Source organism: Salvelinus namaycush, chromosome 33 (genome assembly GCF_016432855.1).
Source record: "Salvelinus namaycush isolate Seneca chromosome 33, SaNama_1.0, whole genome shotgun sequence".
NCBI classification, from domain to species: Eukaryota; Metazoa; Chordata; class Actinopteri; order Salmoniformes; family Salmonidae; genus Salvelinus; species Salvelinus namaycush.
In genome coordinates, this window is record NC_052339.1 from 23199804 (window position 1) to 23216697 (window position 16894).

The 16894-nt window shown below is 43.5% G+C and overlaps 1 protein-coding gene across 1 annotated transcript in view; it reads right to left on the reverse strand.

The window, feature by feature from the left end:
- The window catches only part of LOC120027716 (carboxypeptidase A6-like), a 35413-nt gene extending 19963 nt beyond the window's left edge, over window positions 1–15450 (reverse strand). Inside the window, exon 1 of the mRNA XM_038972705.1 lies at window positions 15335–15450. Within this exon, the coding sequence (XP_038828633.1) occupies window positions 15335–15450 (116 nt within the window). The remainder of the gene's footprint in view (window positions 1–15334) is intronic.
- Between the last annotated feature and the right edge of the window lie 1444 nt (window positions 15451–16894).

Sequence of the window (16894 nt, forward strand, 5' to 3'; positions counted from 1 at the left end):
ATAGCATTTGTTTTTTATCAGTATAGCCACGCAGCACACTGAACATCCCCTATGCCGTTTCATGCTTGGGAATTGTGAGACAGAAATATATGTTCTTGTGAATAGAATTCCCCGACATGCATAGCGAACAAAAGTCAATGCATGGGCATCTCGGACCTCACAGCTAACGTCCAATTGGAGAGCATTAGTTGTGGAGTTTTTTAATCATTCAGAGCATAAATTCTTTGTTTAACAGTGTTATCTGACAAAGATATTGATATTGTGAGTTTCTGTGCCTCTGCCTCCTCACATGTTGTTTTCACCGTATCAATTGCGTCCGGTAATGTCAAAGTCTCTGCAATAGTGTGTGGTTTCATAGCGTAGCAGGCCTAGCCATTCACTGTGGGAGTAATTCAAGTGTGGCATTTTCCCATGATAGATACTGAATAATTTTCATTTAGATTTTTAAGGTTAACCACATTACAATGATTTTGAGATACAAACACGACATTATAATAGATTTTTTTGTACAGTATATACACTACCTTTAAAAAGTTTGGGGTCCCTTAGAAATGTCCTTGTTTTTGAAAGAAAAGCAAATTTTTTGTCCATTAAAATAACATCAAATTGATCAGAAATACAGTGTAGACATTGTTAATGTTGTAAATGACTATTGTAGCTGGAAACGGATGATTTTTAATGGAATATCTACATAGGCGTACAGAGGCCCATTATCAGCAACCATCACTCCTGTGTTCCATTGGCACGTTGTGTTAGCTAATCCAAGTTAATAATTTTAAAAGGCTAATTGATCATTAGAAAACTATTTTGCAATTATGTTAGCACAGCTGAAAACTGTTGTTCTGATTAAAGAAGCAATAAAACTGGCCTTCTTTAGACTAGTTCAGTATCTGGAGCATCAGCATTCGTGGGTTCGATTACAGGCTCAAAATGGCCAGAAACAAAGGACTTTCTTCTGAAACTCGTCAGTCTATTCTTGTTCTGAGAAATTAAGGCTATTCAATGCGAGAAAATGCCAAGAAACTGAAGATCTTGTACAACGCTGTGTACTACTCCCTTCACAGAACAGCGCAAACTGGCTCTAACCAGAATAGAAAGAGGAGTGAAAGGCCCCGGTGCACAACTGAGCAAGAGGACAAGTACATTAGAGTGTCTAGTTTGAGAAAAAAACGCTTCACAAGTCCTCAACTGGCAGCTTCATTAAATAGTACCTGCAAAACACCCGTCTCAATGTCAACAGTGAAGAGGCGACTCCGGGATGCTGGCCTTCTAGGCAGAGTTGCAAAGAAAAAGCCATATCTCAGACTGGCCAATAAAAAGAAAAGATTAAGATGGGCAAAATAACACAGACACTAGACAGAGGAAGATTGGAAAAAAATGTTATGGACAGACAAATCTAAGTTTGAGGTGTTCGGATCACAAAGAATAACATTCATGAGACGCAGAAAAAATGAAAAGATGCTGTCAAGCATGGTGGAGGCAATGTGATGGTCTGGGGGTGCTTTGGTGGTGGTAAATTGGGAGATTTGTACACGGTAAAAGGGATCTTGAAGAAGGAAGGCTATCACTCCATTTTGCAACGACATGCCATACCCTGTGGACGGCGCTTAATCGGAGCCAATTTCCTCCTACAACAGGACAATGACCCAAAGCACGGCTCCAAACTATGTAAGAACTATTTAGGGAAGAAGCAGTCAGCTGGTATTCTGTCTATAATGGAGTGGCCAGCACAGTCACCAGATCTCAACCCTATTGAGCCGTTGTGGGAGCAGCTTGACCGTATGGTACGTAAGAAGTGCCCATCAAGCAAATCCAACTTGTGGGAGGTGCTTCAGGAAGCAAATCTCTTCAGATTACCTCAACAAATTAACAACTAGAATGCCAAAGGTCTGCAAGGCTGTAATTGCTGCAAATGGAGGATTCTTTGACGATAGCAAAGTTTGAAGAACGCAATTATTATTTCAATAAAAAATCACTATTTATAACCTTGTCAATGTCTTGACTATATTTCCTATTCATTTTGTAACTGATTTCATGTATGTTTTCAAGGAGATTTCTAAGTGACCCCAAACTTTTGAATGGTAGTGTATATTTTTTTCTTTAGGATTTGGGAAATTCTCCCACGACCCCACTTTCATATCAGGCGACCCCACATGGGTTCACGATCCCTAGTTTGGGAACCGCTGTACTACACAGTACAGTATGATAGCGTAGCTCCTATCGTTCTCCTTTCCATTTCTAAAGAGATTGAACAGGATCTTAAGCACTTACAAATTCGTAACATAGTGTACGAATTGCAGGATTTGATTTATTTATTTGTATTTATCTTTTTTTTCAGCACAGAACATATCACAAGAAATGGGTGACGTTGTGAACACAATTGTGCAACATTTCCGGGGACCGGTTTGGGCTCCTGAGGGTTACTTTTAAAACTACTGTCTGAAATTATACAAAATCTTTATAAGGCATCTTTAATTCCCTAGTGACGTGAGAGGATCTTTGTGCGGCTGAGGACTCCCTAGAGTAGGTGGAGGGTGTGGTACTGGAGCTACTAACTACCTCATAAGGCCCACCTATCTGTGTCTGTAAGTCATCTGTCCCCTATACAAACCACAGTCAGGATGAAAGAGTTTCATGAATTCAGTCAGATTATAAATTACTTCACTAAGAGCACATCACTCTATGACATTTCTCAGCCATAGTGTCAGAGTTAATGCATTCTCCCTTTTTACATGACTGGAGAATGACGCTTAATTGTGAGAGAGAGAGGGTTAAGGGAAGGGCTGTGTCCTGTTTTACTGTAAGATCTGGGATAGATGACAGGGTCATACCAGTGCCAAACAATTTGGCTGACAGATCATTATAGGATAGTGTTACAGCATCTTGTGTTCCACACACAGGTGATGTGACGGGACAGAGATTTGTTTTTACAACACAGATTCAATTGAGACATTTGAGAATCAAGGGTCTTAAATAACATGAATGTACATTAAGATACAAGCATTAAACTAAAGACCTACCACACACATTTACATCATTTGAAAACATCTACATATAGACAAGGTGAACTTAACATAATCTTTACATACATGGTGAGATTTCAGGAAAAGAAAGCATGCCAGTAGTAAGCCTTAGCTATGATTCACAACTATGACTCATAGAAAATTTAAAACCAAAAATATAGTTTAGCCTAGTATATCATTGTATTGAATTTCCCTTATTAACTGGTGCCCTAAATTAACTTTGTTCATTGGTAGCACTGGTTAGGAGCCCCAGTGAACAGAATTTAGCACCAGATTTTTTATTTCTTATTTAAATTGATTTAGATATAGCTACGGCTAGATGATTTTTGAAGCTTGTCTCCTGAGAAACTATTCGGAGACCCATTCCTTTCTTCCAATGCCATCTTAAGTTGTTATCCAGCTAGGTTACATCAGAGCCATGTATTTGGGTTACATTACTGAATAAAGTTGTTTGTTATCAAACAAACAGTTAGCGGCCAGCAAGTAGGCTTAGTGTAGAGTCCAAGACATGGTTTATGGAATTATAATTTCATAAATCATGCAAATCCACAATAGAAATTTAGAAAATGTAGATCAGGTAATAACAGTCATAATGTTTGAACGGTTTGGGCTACAGACAAGCAGTTTGGGCTAGAGACAAGCAGTTTGGGCTACAGACAAGTGGTTTGGGCTACAGACAAGCAGTTTGGGCTACAGACAAGTGGTTTGGGCTAGAGACTAGTGGTGTGGGCTACAGACAAGCAGTTTGGGCTAGAGGCAAGTGATTTGGGCTACAGACAAGCAGTTTGGGCTAGAGACAAGCGGTTTGGGCTACAGACAAGCAGTTTGGGCTAGAAGCAAGTGGTTTGGGCTACAGACAAGCAGTTTGGGCTAGAGACAAGCGGTTTGGGCTAGAGACAAGCAGTTTGGGCTAGAAGCAAGTGGTTTGGGCTACAGACAAGCAGTTTGGGCTAGAGACAAGCGGTTTGGGCTACAGACAAGCAGTATGGGCTACAGACAAGCAGTTTGGGCTACAGACAAGCAGTTTGGGCTAGAGACTAGTGGTTTGGGCTACAGACAAGCAGTTTGGGCTTGAGACAAGTGGTTTGGGCTACAGACAAGCAGTTTGGGCTACAGACAAGCGGTTTGGGCTACAGACAAGCAGTTTGGGCTAGAAGCAAGTGGTTTGGGCTACAGACAAGCAGTTTGGGCTAGAGACAAGTGGTTTGGGCTACAGACAAGCAGTTTGGGCTAGAGACAAGCAGTTTGGGCTAGAGACAAGCAGTTTGTGCTAGAGACTAGTGGTTTGGGCTACAGACAAGCAGTTTGGGCTAGAGACAAGTGGTTTGGGCTACAGACAAGCAGTTTGGGCTAGAGACAAGTAGTTTGGGCTAGAGAAAGCGGTTTGGGCTACAGACAAGCAGTTTGGGCTAGAGACAAGTGGTTTGCGCTAGAGAAAAGAGGTTTGGGCTAGAGGCAAGTAGTTTGGGCTTGAGACAAGCGGTTTAGACTAGAAACTAGTGGTTTAGGCTAGAGACTAGTGGTCTGGGCCAGAAACTAGTGGTCTGGGCCAGAGACAAGTGGTCTGGGCCAGAGACAAGCGGTTTGGGCAGGAGACAAGCAGTTTGGGATAGAGACAATTGGTTTGGACTAGAGACTAGTAGTTTGGGCTAGAGACTAGTGGTCTGGGCCAGAAACTAGTGGTCTGGGCCAGAGACAAGCGGTTTGGGATAGAGACTAGTGGTTTGGCCTACAGACAAGCAGTTTGGGCTACAGACAAGCGGTTTGGGCTACAGACAAGCAGTTTGGGCTAGAGACAAGCGGTTTGGGCTACAGACAAGCAGTTTGGGCTACAGACTAGTGGTTTGGCCTACATACAAGCGGTTTGGGCTAGAGACAAGTGGTTTGGGATAGAGAAAAGAGGTTTGGGCTAGAGGAAAGTAGTTTAGGCTTGAGACAAGCGGTTTAGACTAGAGACTAGTGGTTTAGGCTAGAGACAAGTGGTTTGGGCTAAAGACTAGTGGTTTAGGCTAGAGACAAGTGGTTTGGGCTAGAGACTAGTGGTTTGGGCTAGAGACTAGTGGTTTGGGCTAGAGACTAGTAGTTTGGGCTAGAGACTAGTGGTTTAGGCTAGAGACAAGTGGTTTGGGCTAGAGACAAGTGGTTTGGGCTAGAGACTAGTGGTTTGGGCTAGAGACTAGTGGTTTGGGCTAGAGACTAGTAGTTTGGGCTAGAGACTAGTGGTTTAGGCTAGAGACAAGTGGTTTGGGCTAGAGACAAGTGGTTTGGGCTAGAGACTAGTGGTTTGGGCTAGAGACTAGTAGTTTGGGCTAGAGACAATTGGTTTGGGCTAGAGACTAGTGGTTTGGGCTAGAGGCAATTGGTTTGAGCTCGAGGCTAGTGGTTTGGGCTAGAGACTAGTGGTTGGGCTAGAGACTAGTGGTTTGGGCTAGAGACAAGTGGTTTGGGCTAGAGACCAGTGGTTTGGGCCAGAGACAAGTGGTTTGGACTAGAGACTAGCAGTTTAGACTAGAGACAATTGTAAAGGGGTGAAGCATGACGGTTTAGGGGCTGGGCTATATAGTAGGCCCTGCTCACAGGTGGTACAGTGAAGCCTAATCAGACTTGCCCGTGTGCATCATGCTTCTCGCAGGTGAGGTGCAAAGGGAAGTGAGCACTGGGGCTACCGGACTTTCCAGGTAAGAAAGGGTTTACAGAGCGGCAAATTAAGTGGGTTTTTATATATTTCAAATTGGCCTCCTATTGGTCAAATTTTTTAAACTAATTTACCAATCACATGTTTTGTTTTGTATTCCTATTTTGATTGGTCCCTGAACCCATAAAGACAATGTAGAAATATATAAAACCTTTCTTAACTTTCCCATCTGTTAGACCTAAAGTCTGAGGCAAAGAGCCAATAGCCTATAAAACTATAGGTTTGAAAACTCTGTGGCTGAGAGCCGAAACACATACTTTTTTTAACAAAGAAGAAGCACCTTTATCAACTTCCAATCCACTGTCCTCCAAGAGTTCCTGAATGTTCTGTTTGGTGAGGTGAAATTATACAATGTAGTCTAGCCTATTGACTTTGCACGCACTGGACAATACAAATGTAACAACTTTGCTCCCAACGGCACATATCATTTTGCCATTAAATGTAGCTTATTATCTGGGTGAATATTTCTCTAGGCGCAATGGTGCTAAATCTAAATTCCAGGTCACACAGCAAAATACTTCGGAGGATGTACGACCAATATGGTCACAATTTAGAGCCCTGACCCTGACTATGAAACACATGGGTGAAAATAACTAAAAAATCCATACCACATTATTAGATTCAGAAGCAAGCAACGTCAATCATATGACTGTTTGAAGCCCTGGCAATTCCTTTCAGGTGTAAACATGGGAAACAGATGAATGAAAAACACTTAATCTGATTCTGATGTTCCATGGGGGCTAGTAGTCAATTCTTATTCTCATCTGTCTTACACTGCTTCTGAATCTCCTGTCTTCATAGGATATAAAGGCAATCCCTAGACACACTGAAAATGTATCTACACTAATGATACCGTCATAAAGACAACAGCATAAGAAGGAAACCAGTCTGCTAGGCCCACAACTATCCCTTGTGTTTGACTAACTGAAACCATATCAACCACCTAAGCTGAGTATCTGGTTCATGGATTGGCTTTCATATTTCTCCACGCAGTAAATCAACTCAGTGACCAGATTCATACTGTACTGTAAAGCTTTGCATAGGAATCCATTTCCAGTCTGGTTTAAATGACATTTGAAATGAAACTATTAACCGTATGGATGTATGAGTGTGGTATTTCAACTAAACGGAAACAACTGTTCCCTATAAATTCTTAATGGAGGTGTGTCACAAATGGGACTTGGCATAGTTCAGCACCTGTCACAGACAGCTCTCGTTAGGCTATATCCAAGCTCTTGGAATCAATGTTACATTCCTGTGGGAACTCATAATATGAACTTTATTATGAACTTAAAAAGCCATCACAACTAGGCTATAGAATTGTGCAGTAAAACACACCCATGTTCATGTCCACGATCCACTAGTTGTAAGTGCTTGCGAGATTGCCTGGGTTTCCAAGGATTTGTCGGTGCCACTGACAGATGAAGAGCAATCACTAACACACACACACACACACACACACACACACACACACACACACACACACACACACACACACACACACACACACACACACACACACACACACACACACACACACACACACACACAAGCACACACAGACGCACACAGTGCTTGACTTGGACTGAAATAGGTCCTGGTACTGTTTATATTTAGGTAAAGGAGCTCCAAAATACTTTTGAGCTAATATTCTATAAGAGGAACAGGAGCTCAAGCAGTAGAAAATTGGAGTTTCCGGAACTCAGCTCTCTCTCTGTCTCTCTCTCTCTCTCTCTCTCTCTCTCTCTCTCTCTCTCTCTCTCTCTTCCTCACTCTCTCTCTCTCTCTCTCTCTCTCTCTCTCTCTCTCTCTCTCTCTCTCTCTCTCTCTCTCTCTCTCTCTCTCTCTCTCTCTCTCTCTCTCTCTCTCTCTCTCTTCCTCACTCTCTATAGCGCTCTCTCCCCCTCTATTTCTCTTCCTCACTCAGTACAGCTCTCTCTCTCCCCTCTCTATTTCTCTTCCTCACTCCCTACAGCTCTCTCTCTCCACTCTCTATTTATCTTCCTCACTCAGTACAGCTCTCTCTCTCCCCCTCCTCCTCACTCCCTACAGCTCTCTCTCTCCCCCTCCTCCTCACTCCCTACAGCTCTCTCTCTCCCCCTCCTCCTCACTCCCTACAGCTCTCTCTCTCCCCTCTCTATTTCTCTTCCTCACTCCCTACAGCTCTCTCTCTCCCCTCCTCCTCACTCCCTACAGCTCTCTCTCTCCCCTCTCTATTTCTCTTCCTCACTCCCTATAGCTCTCTCTCTCCCCTCTCTATTTCTCTTCCTCACTCCCTACAGCTCTCTCTCTCCCCCTCCTCCTCACTCCCTATAGCTCTCTCTCTCCCCCTCTCTATTTATCTTCCTCACTCAGTACAGCTCTCTCTCTCCCCCTCTCTATTTATCTTCCTCACTCCCTACAGCTCTCTCTCTCCCCCTCCTCCTCACTCCCTATAGCTCTCTCTCTCCCCTCTCTATTTCTCTTCCTCACTCAGTACAGCTCTCTCTCTCCCCCTCTCTATTTCTCTTCCTCACTCCCTACAGCTCTCTCTCTCCCCCTCCTCATCACTCCCTATAGCTCTCTCTCTCCCCTCTCTATTTCTCTTCCTCACTCCCTACAGCTCTCTCTCTCCCCTCTCTATTTCTCTTCCTCACTCAGTACAGCTCTCTCTCTCCCCCTCTCTACTTCTCTTCCTCACTCCCTACAGCTCTCTCTCTCCCCCTCTCTATTTATCTTCCTCACTCAGTACAGCTCTCTCTCTCCCCCTCTCTATTTATCTTCCTCACTCCCTACAGCTCTCTCTCTCCCCTCCTCCTCACTCCCTATAGCTCTCTCTCTCCCCTCTCTATTTCTCTTCCTCACTCAGTACAGCTCTCTCTCTCCCCCTCTCTATTTCTCTTCCTCACTCCCTACAGCTCTCTCTCTCCCCTCTCTATTTCTCTTCCTCACTCAGTACAGCTCTCTCTCTCCCCCTCTCTATTTCTCTTCCTCACTCAGTACAGCTCTCTCTCTCCCCCTCTCTATTTCTCTTCCTCACTCCCTACAGCTCTCTCTCTCCCCCTCTCTATTTATCTTCCTCACTCCCTACAGCTCTCTCTCTCCCCTCTCTATTTCTCTTCCTCACTCAGTACAGCTCTCTCTCTCCCCCTCTCTATTTCTCCTCCACACTCCCTACAGCTCTCTCTCTCCCCTCTCTATTTCTCTTCCTCACTCAGTACAGCTCTCTCTCTCCCCCTCTCTATTTCTCTTCCTCACTCCCTACAGCTCTCTCTCCCCCTCTCTATTTATCTTCCTCACTCAGTACAGCTCTCTCTCTCCCCCTCTCTATTTCTCTTCCTCACTCAGTACAGCTCTCTCTCTCCCCCTCTCTATTTCTCCTCCACACTCCCTACAGCTCTCTCTCTCCCCTCTCTATTTATCTTCCTCAATCCCTACAGCTCTCTCTCTCCCCCTCCTCCTCACTCCCTATAGCAGTCTCTCTCCCCTCTCTATTTCTCTTCCTCACTCCCTACAGCTCTCTCTCTCCCCCTCCTCCTCACTCCCTATAGCTCTCTCTCTCCCCCTCTCTATTTCTCTTCCTCACTCCCTACAGCTCTCTCTCTCCCCCTCCTCCGCACTCCCTATAGCAGTCTCTCTCCCACTCTCTATTTCTCTTCCCTACTCCCTACAGCTCTCTCTCTCCCCCTCCTCCTCACTCCCTACAGCTCTCTCTCTCCCCCTCCTCCTCACTCCCTACAGCTCTCTCTCTCCCCCTCCTCCTCACTCCCTACAGCTCTCTCTCTCCCCCTCCTCCGCACTCCCTATAGCACTCTCTCTCCCCCTCCTCCTCACTCCCTATAGCACTCTCTCTCTCCCCTCTCTATTTCTCTTCCTCACTCCCTACAGCTCTCTCTCTCCCCCTCCTCACTCCCTACAGCTCTCTCTCTCCCCCTCCTCCTCACTCCCTATAGCACTCTCTCCCCCTCTCTATTTCTCTTCCTTACTCCCTACAGCTCTCTCTCTCCCCCTCCTCCTCACTCCCTACAGCTCTCTCTCTCCCCCTTCTCCTCACTCCCTACAGCTCTCTCTCTCCCCCTCCTCCTCACTCCCTACAGCTCTCTCTCTCCCCCTCCTCCGCACTCCCTATAGCACTCTCTCTCCCCCTCCTCCTCACTCCCTATAGCACTCTCTCTCTCCCCTCTCTATTTCTCTTCCTCACTCCCTACAGCTCTCTCTCTCCCCCTCCTCACTCCCTACAGCTCTCTCTCTCCCCCTCCTCCTCACTCCCTATAGCACTCTCTCCCCCTCTCTATTTCTCTTCCTCACTCCCTATAGCACTCTTTCTCTCCCTCTGTCTATTTATCCCTTTCTCTATCATGTTTCCATTTTCCACCAGGTCTTTCACACTGTGACACAGGGCCGCTTATAGGGATGAGGGAGAGAGGGAACAAAGGGGCATTACACCCCACTCCAGCGGCCACAAGAAATGCCACCAACAGCCTGTCCCCAATGCTACACGCAGCCTCAATGCCTACAGGTTAGAGCATGACTTAGAGACCCTTTATCTAGTGCAAAATCCCTTTTCATCCCAAACTTGAAAACTGTGTAGCTCATGCAACTTCCAATACACCATTTCATTTCTATGTTTCTAAGCCCATACATGCTGGTTCTGAAACAACAGATAGTGGCTTTCTCTTTTGTTTCCCTACGATACATTATCAATGGCATTTTAAATAATAACGACTTCTTAGTCAGATTTGAGCGACAATGACATCATATGACAAAGTGCACCCTATAGAATTCAAAACAATCCACCAAGGCTGCAGTCTAGTTCTACTCCAGAAAAGTGTTTTATCGTCACCCAAATTGACCCATCTTTTCCTTGTCATAGCGATCCCTATGGATCATAGACTCTCTGTCAAAACGGTGGCACTGCCTTCTCAGTGTGTCTCAGTGTGTCTCAGTGTGTCTTAAAAGCCTGCTGTGCAGATAACGTTTTTTTCTAGGCTAAAGCTGTATTTTAAGCTGTCAATCTGACATTTCACTCAGCTCTCTCTATGGCAGTAATCTTTTAACTGAGCCCTTGGAACTAAGACAGAAGATACTTCTCTGTAGTCTTTTTGGAAACTGAGAGAAATTCTATTATCCCTCCACTCTGTAGGCCCACCTTCAATATACCCAACTCTGTGTGCCCCATTGTTGAGGGAATAGGGGCACATAGTACTTCTGTATCACAATGTCAAGATCTGACAAGTGTACTGTATTCAGTGTTTCCCCTTTATGCATTTAGCCGCAGCACACAAATTGTGGCTGCCACAGCAAAAAAACAAAAATATATATTAATAATAATAATAATATTTTGTTTCGGGATGGTAAAATGTGTTCAGTGTAAACTTAGATAAAAAACATGAGCTGGCGCACACCCAGAATAATAGTTTGTCTGGAGGTGCTGACTAATGGCCAATAAACTATCAAAATAAAGAAAGTTGCACACTCCATGTGTAATCTCCCAGCAATTTAATGGGTATTTACCAACGTTTCGGCATCACTGTGCCTTCCTCAGGGTGATGTCATGATTTTGATAGTTTTCAGTGTAAACTTAAACAACTAAAACCAGATATAAAGTATGTAGGGGAAAAATGTCATGGTATGGAGCCCCGATGGATTTTGTTAGAATGTTTGAGTCACTCAGATAGCATAAGAACACGGCATAAGTGTCACGGATCCCTCCGGAACTGTCATTACGCACACCTGGTCCCTATTCCCATTGATTAGTTACTGTATGAGTGTGCCCTTTGTTCACCATTGTCCTGTCGATTAAAGTTACCATGTCCATTGGTCGTGTGAGTACCTGTGCTGTGTTGTTTTGGCTTTCGTGTCACGTATATCGTGCAGATGATTACGGCTCTCGTCCCGTGTGATAACCATTGTGTGATTGTGTATTTATTTGAGGTACTCCTCGCTCTTTTGTTTGGGTTTCAACTAGAGGTCGATCGAGTATGATTTTTCGACACCGATACCGATTACTGGAGGACCAAAAAAAGCCGATACCGATTAATCGGACAATTTTTATATATATTTGTAATAATGACAATTACAACAATACTGAATGAACACTTATTTTAACTGAATATAATACATCAATAAAATCAATTTAGTCTCAAATAAATAATGAAACATGTACAATTTGGTTTAAATAATGCAAAAACAAAGTGTTGGAGAAGAAAGTAAAAGTGCAATATGTGCCATGTAAAAAAGCTAACGTTTAAGTTCCTTGCTCAGAACATATGAAAGCTGGTGGTTCCTTTTAACATGAGTCTTCAATATTCCCAGATAAGAAGTTTTAGGTTGTAGTTGTTATAGGACTATTTCTCTCTATACCATTTGTATTTCATATACCTTTGACTATTGGATGTTCTAATAGGTACTTTAGTATTGCCAGCCTAATCTCGGGAGTTGATAGACTTGAAGTCATAAACAGCGCAATGCTTGAAGCACAGCGAAGAGCTGCTGGCAAATGCAGGAAAGTGCTGTTTGAATGAATGCTTACGAGCCTGCTGCTGCCTACCACCGCTCAGTCAGACTGCTCTATCAAATCATAGACTTAATTATAATATAATAACACACAGAAATACAAGCCTTAGGTCATTAATATGGTCAAATCCGGAAACTATCATTTCGAAAACAAAATGTTTATTCTTTCAGTGAAATACGGAACCGTTCCGTATTTTATCTAACGTGTGGCATCCCTAAGTCTAAATATTGCTGTTACATTGCACAACCTTCAATGTTATGTCATAATTATGTACAATTCTGGCAAATTAATTACGGTCTTTGTTAGGAAGAAATGGTCTTCACACAGTTCGCAACGAGCCAGGCGGCCCAAACTGCTGCATATACCCTGACTCTGCTTGCACAAAACGCAAGAGAAGTGACACAATTTCCCTAGTTAAAAGAAATTCATGTTAGCAGGCAATATTAACTAAATATGCAGGTTTAAAAAGATATACTTGTGTATTGATTTTAAGAAAGGCATTGATGTTTATGGTTAGGTACACATTGGTGCAACAACAGTGCTTTTTTCGCAGATGTGCTTGTTAAATCACCCGTTTGGAGAAGTAGGCTGTGATTCAATGATAAATTAACAGGCACCGTATTGATTATATGCAACGCAGGACAAGCTAGATAAACTAGTAATATTATCAACTATGTGTAGTTAACTAGTGATTATGTTAAGATTGATTGTTTTTTACAAGATAAGTTTAATGCTAGCTAGTAACTTACCTTGGCTCCTTGCTGCACTCGCATAAAAGCTAGTCAGCCTGCCACGCAGTCTCCTTGTGGAGTGCAATGTAATCAGCCATAATCGGTGTCCAAAAATGCCCATAATCGGTGTCCAAAAATGCCCATAATCGGTGTCCAAAAATGCCGAGTACTGTCATGGATCCCTCCGGAACTGTCATTACGCACACCTGGTCCCTATTCTCATTGATTAGTAATTGTATGAGTGTGCCCTTTGTTCACCATTGTCCTGTCGATTATTGTTGCTATGTCCATTGGTCGTGTGAGAACCTGTGCTATGTTGTTTTGGCTTTTGTGCCACGTATATCGTGCAGATGATTACGGGTCTCGTCCCGTGTGATAATCATTGTGCGATTGTGTATTTATTCGAGGTACTCCTCGCTCTTTTGTTTGGGTTTCTACCCTGTGTTTTGTATACATGTTTGTTTGGTCTTCGTCCCCGTGCCTTTACACGGCACGCTGTAATTTGGGAAATAAAAACCCCGATTACACATTCCTGCGCCTGTCTCCCGATCAATTTATAGCATCATGACAATAAGCCATGGAAAAGGTTGTAGAATTGCAGGAAATTAGCTTTAAAACATAAATGTTTCTCTCAGCCCCATGAAAAAAAAACATTTGCATTGCAGGAAACTAGCTTTAAAACTGTAAAATGTTCTCTCCGCCCCATAGCAATATGTGTAGAATTGCAGGGAATTAGATTTAAAACCGTGCAATTGGCCGCGCTCACTACTCCCCCCCCCATGCTAACTTTACCACCTCTGCTGAAAAAAATCCTAGGGGAAACACTGGTATTAGACCATGTTCAACCAACAGGAGACATGATAATTCCCGAAAGTAAACTCATGTAATCACAAAGATTTAACAACAATAGTGACCATTTAGTCCTTAAGACTAAAGGCTCATTGTGCAATCCTTCAACAGATTAAAACTAAGTGGGACAACACCCACTATCATACTGTATAAGGAATTCTGAACAGAACGGCACAGAGTTCCCTACAGTGTCAGCGTTGGGAGTCTTGTTTCCTTGCCCTGGGTTTCCTACCTTGATAAAGTGGGATCGTCTGTGCTGAGCAGCTAGGGTTCGGGTGGGTTACAGGGGCTTTTGGAACAAGTCCAGGGTGCAGGGGAAAGAGGGGGGTGGGGCTATGGAAGGACAGATGGGATCCTGCTGTGCCTCCCAAAACTACCCCAAAGCTCCCTGAAATTATGCCTAGAGGAGAGCAATTACTTGCTCAGGAATACCCTCCAAAATTGCCCAAAGTGTACTCTAAACTATCCCTCAGTTCCCTAATGTGCTCCAGGTGGCCAAAATGTTCCCACTGTGCCCCCTCGGTGTGCCCCCTCGGTGTGCCCCCTCGGTGTGCCCCCTCGGTGTGCCCCCTCGGTGTGCCCCCTCGGTGTGCCCCATGCACCTTGACAGAACTCTGTGAATTCCAGAACTTCAACACAGCCAGGTTCTCTGCTCAGGTTCTCTGTCCCAAAAGAGACTGTCTCCTAATGTTCCAGGTTCCCCGATCTGTCTGGTATCAACTGCAGTTGCTGCATCTCTAACTAGCCAGCACTTATCATAAGAGCTGCTGGGCCAAAACCTGACAACTATAGGCTTATCTTACATCCATCAGAACATTTTGGTGTCCCATATGTCTCGAATACACAAAGTAGAAAACACGTGTCTCCAGCAGGGATGATTTACTATCCATATGAGAGAAAAACGTGTAGTCACACATACAAAGTTGCTTTGAAAAATCCATCTCTTTTCAACAGGAGATGAGAGGAAGTAAACCCCATGCTTAATCTGAGGATAGAATTACTTTCAGTAGACCAACTTAAATCAGCAAAGTAGAAACAATAACAAAGCATACTCCCTGCCTCTGTTTCGGTAAAAAGCTGAGGGATAGGGCTAGAGAAATGTAGGCCTAACCACTCTCAAATTCGTAGAAGGAGCTATGGGTGCAAAGACTACCATCCATGATATAGCATGTATTGTTTTCACTATGTTTTTAGTGGTTGTTGACATTTACTTTGTTTACCAACATTGGAGTAAAACAAGCTTATATTTTGAGTTCTGATGGGGTACGACAGTTTAACTAAGCTCATGACTCATTTATAGCCTATGTTATAATCTTCCTGAATCAATGGGTAGGCTATATTTCATGAATGTATGAATCCAAAAATGGATGTAGCAACTGCTGATTGCCCCTTTAAAATACAGATAATTCCTTTTATGTTTTACCCTTCTTCTTTTACCTCATAGGTGTTCAACTTCAAGTCTTCAACACGAATGAGAGCTCAGGATTCAACTTTCTCTTCCAGTCACAAAGCACAGAAATGAATGAGAATCCTCACTTACCCTGCATAGCGGTTGTTGTAGAGGTTCGCACCAACGGGACATAGCACGTTACTGAGGATAATCACACAGCCCAGTAAAACTAAGGCTTGAACTGCGCATCTAAAGTTCACTGCCATCCCGAGCAGATATTAATAATGACAGAGGATAGCCCCACTTTTCGCCCTCCAATATGATTTCTCTGCAGGCTGTAGATCAACTTCGTATAAGAATATAAACGGGGATAAAAATTAGGACGGGGCCCCGGTCAACAGGTTTGATTATGAAGTCTCATGTGTCGTTGGTGCGTTCAGCGCGTTGTCCCATTGACGCTCCTCTGACAATTGCACAAAAGGGCTGCGGAGGTGCGAAAGTCGGTCAACTGCCACCGGGGAGTCATTTAGCCACCTCGGTGAAGCCCTGGTGTGAATTGTAGGATATCCCGTTCTTTTTAAAATGTGCAGGATCTGTCACGTGACCCGGTGTGTGTCAAGGAGGTCGGTAAATGGATCCCTATCCCGTTTGGACACGAATAGTGCTATGCTGTATCCTTGGGACGTCTATACACTGAACCCTCCCTAACCTTAACTTCTTGAGAATACAGGGGGTGCTATTTTCCCATTAGCATAATTTGCTCAACAGATTAAACTGCCTCTTATTCAATTATTGCTCTTACTACATGCATATAAATAATACCATTGGAAAGAAAACAATCTCTAGTTTCTAAAACCGTTTCAATTTTGTCTCTGAGTGATACAGAAGTCATTTCACAGCACTTTCCATGACCAAGAACATAAAATCAAGATGTGTTATGCTGGCTTCAAAGCTCTGCCTATATATGGTCGTGCCCCCTATGACCCGAAACACACCTCATTCGCCTTCCTCTGGGTGTCAAGAAGACGTCAGAGGAGAAATTCTTTGTTTATCTGGTACTGACGTGAAATAAGACCTATTTCTTTGGCGTGACCGACAACTTCCGGTTTGCTGATTCGCACGAGTTGGAGCTGCGATTGTGTACTGTTTTGCTGGCGTTATGGATGAAAACTATCTCCGTGTCGAATTTTGTTTGATACATGTGACCATATCATCGTAATGTATGTTTTTTCAATATAGTTTAATCAGATTATTTGAATTTTTTTGGGAGTTTTGCGGTGTTCCGTTGTCACAATTTATTTACATTTGAGAGATCTGTGCCACTCGACCGGTACCTGTGCTAAATGGAGTGGGAAAGGAAGATTTCTGAACGGAACCAACGACTCATCTTGACAAAGGACACTTTGATCAACATTCTGATGAAAGATCAGCCATAGTAAGACCCAATTTACGATGTTATATCATATCTGTTGTGCATGTGAACTGACCGTGGGCGCCTAGCCGAATCTGCCTTGTATAGCTATGCTAATTTAGCGCTACATTTTGTTTTCGTTATAAAACATTTAATAAATCTGAAATATTGTTTGGATTCACCAGATGTTGGGCTTTCAATATCTGTACGCTGTGTATTTTTCTGAAATGTTTTAAGATGAGTAATTCGTTATATGACGTTGGTCTCTGTAATTGTTCTGGCTGGGTCAGCACTATTTC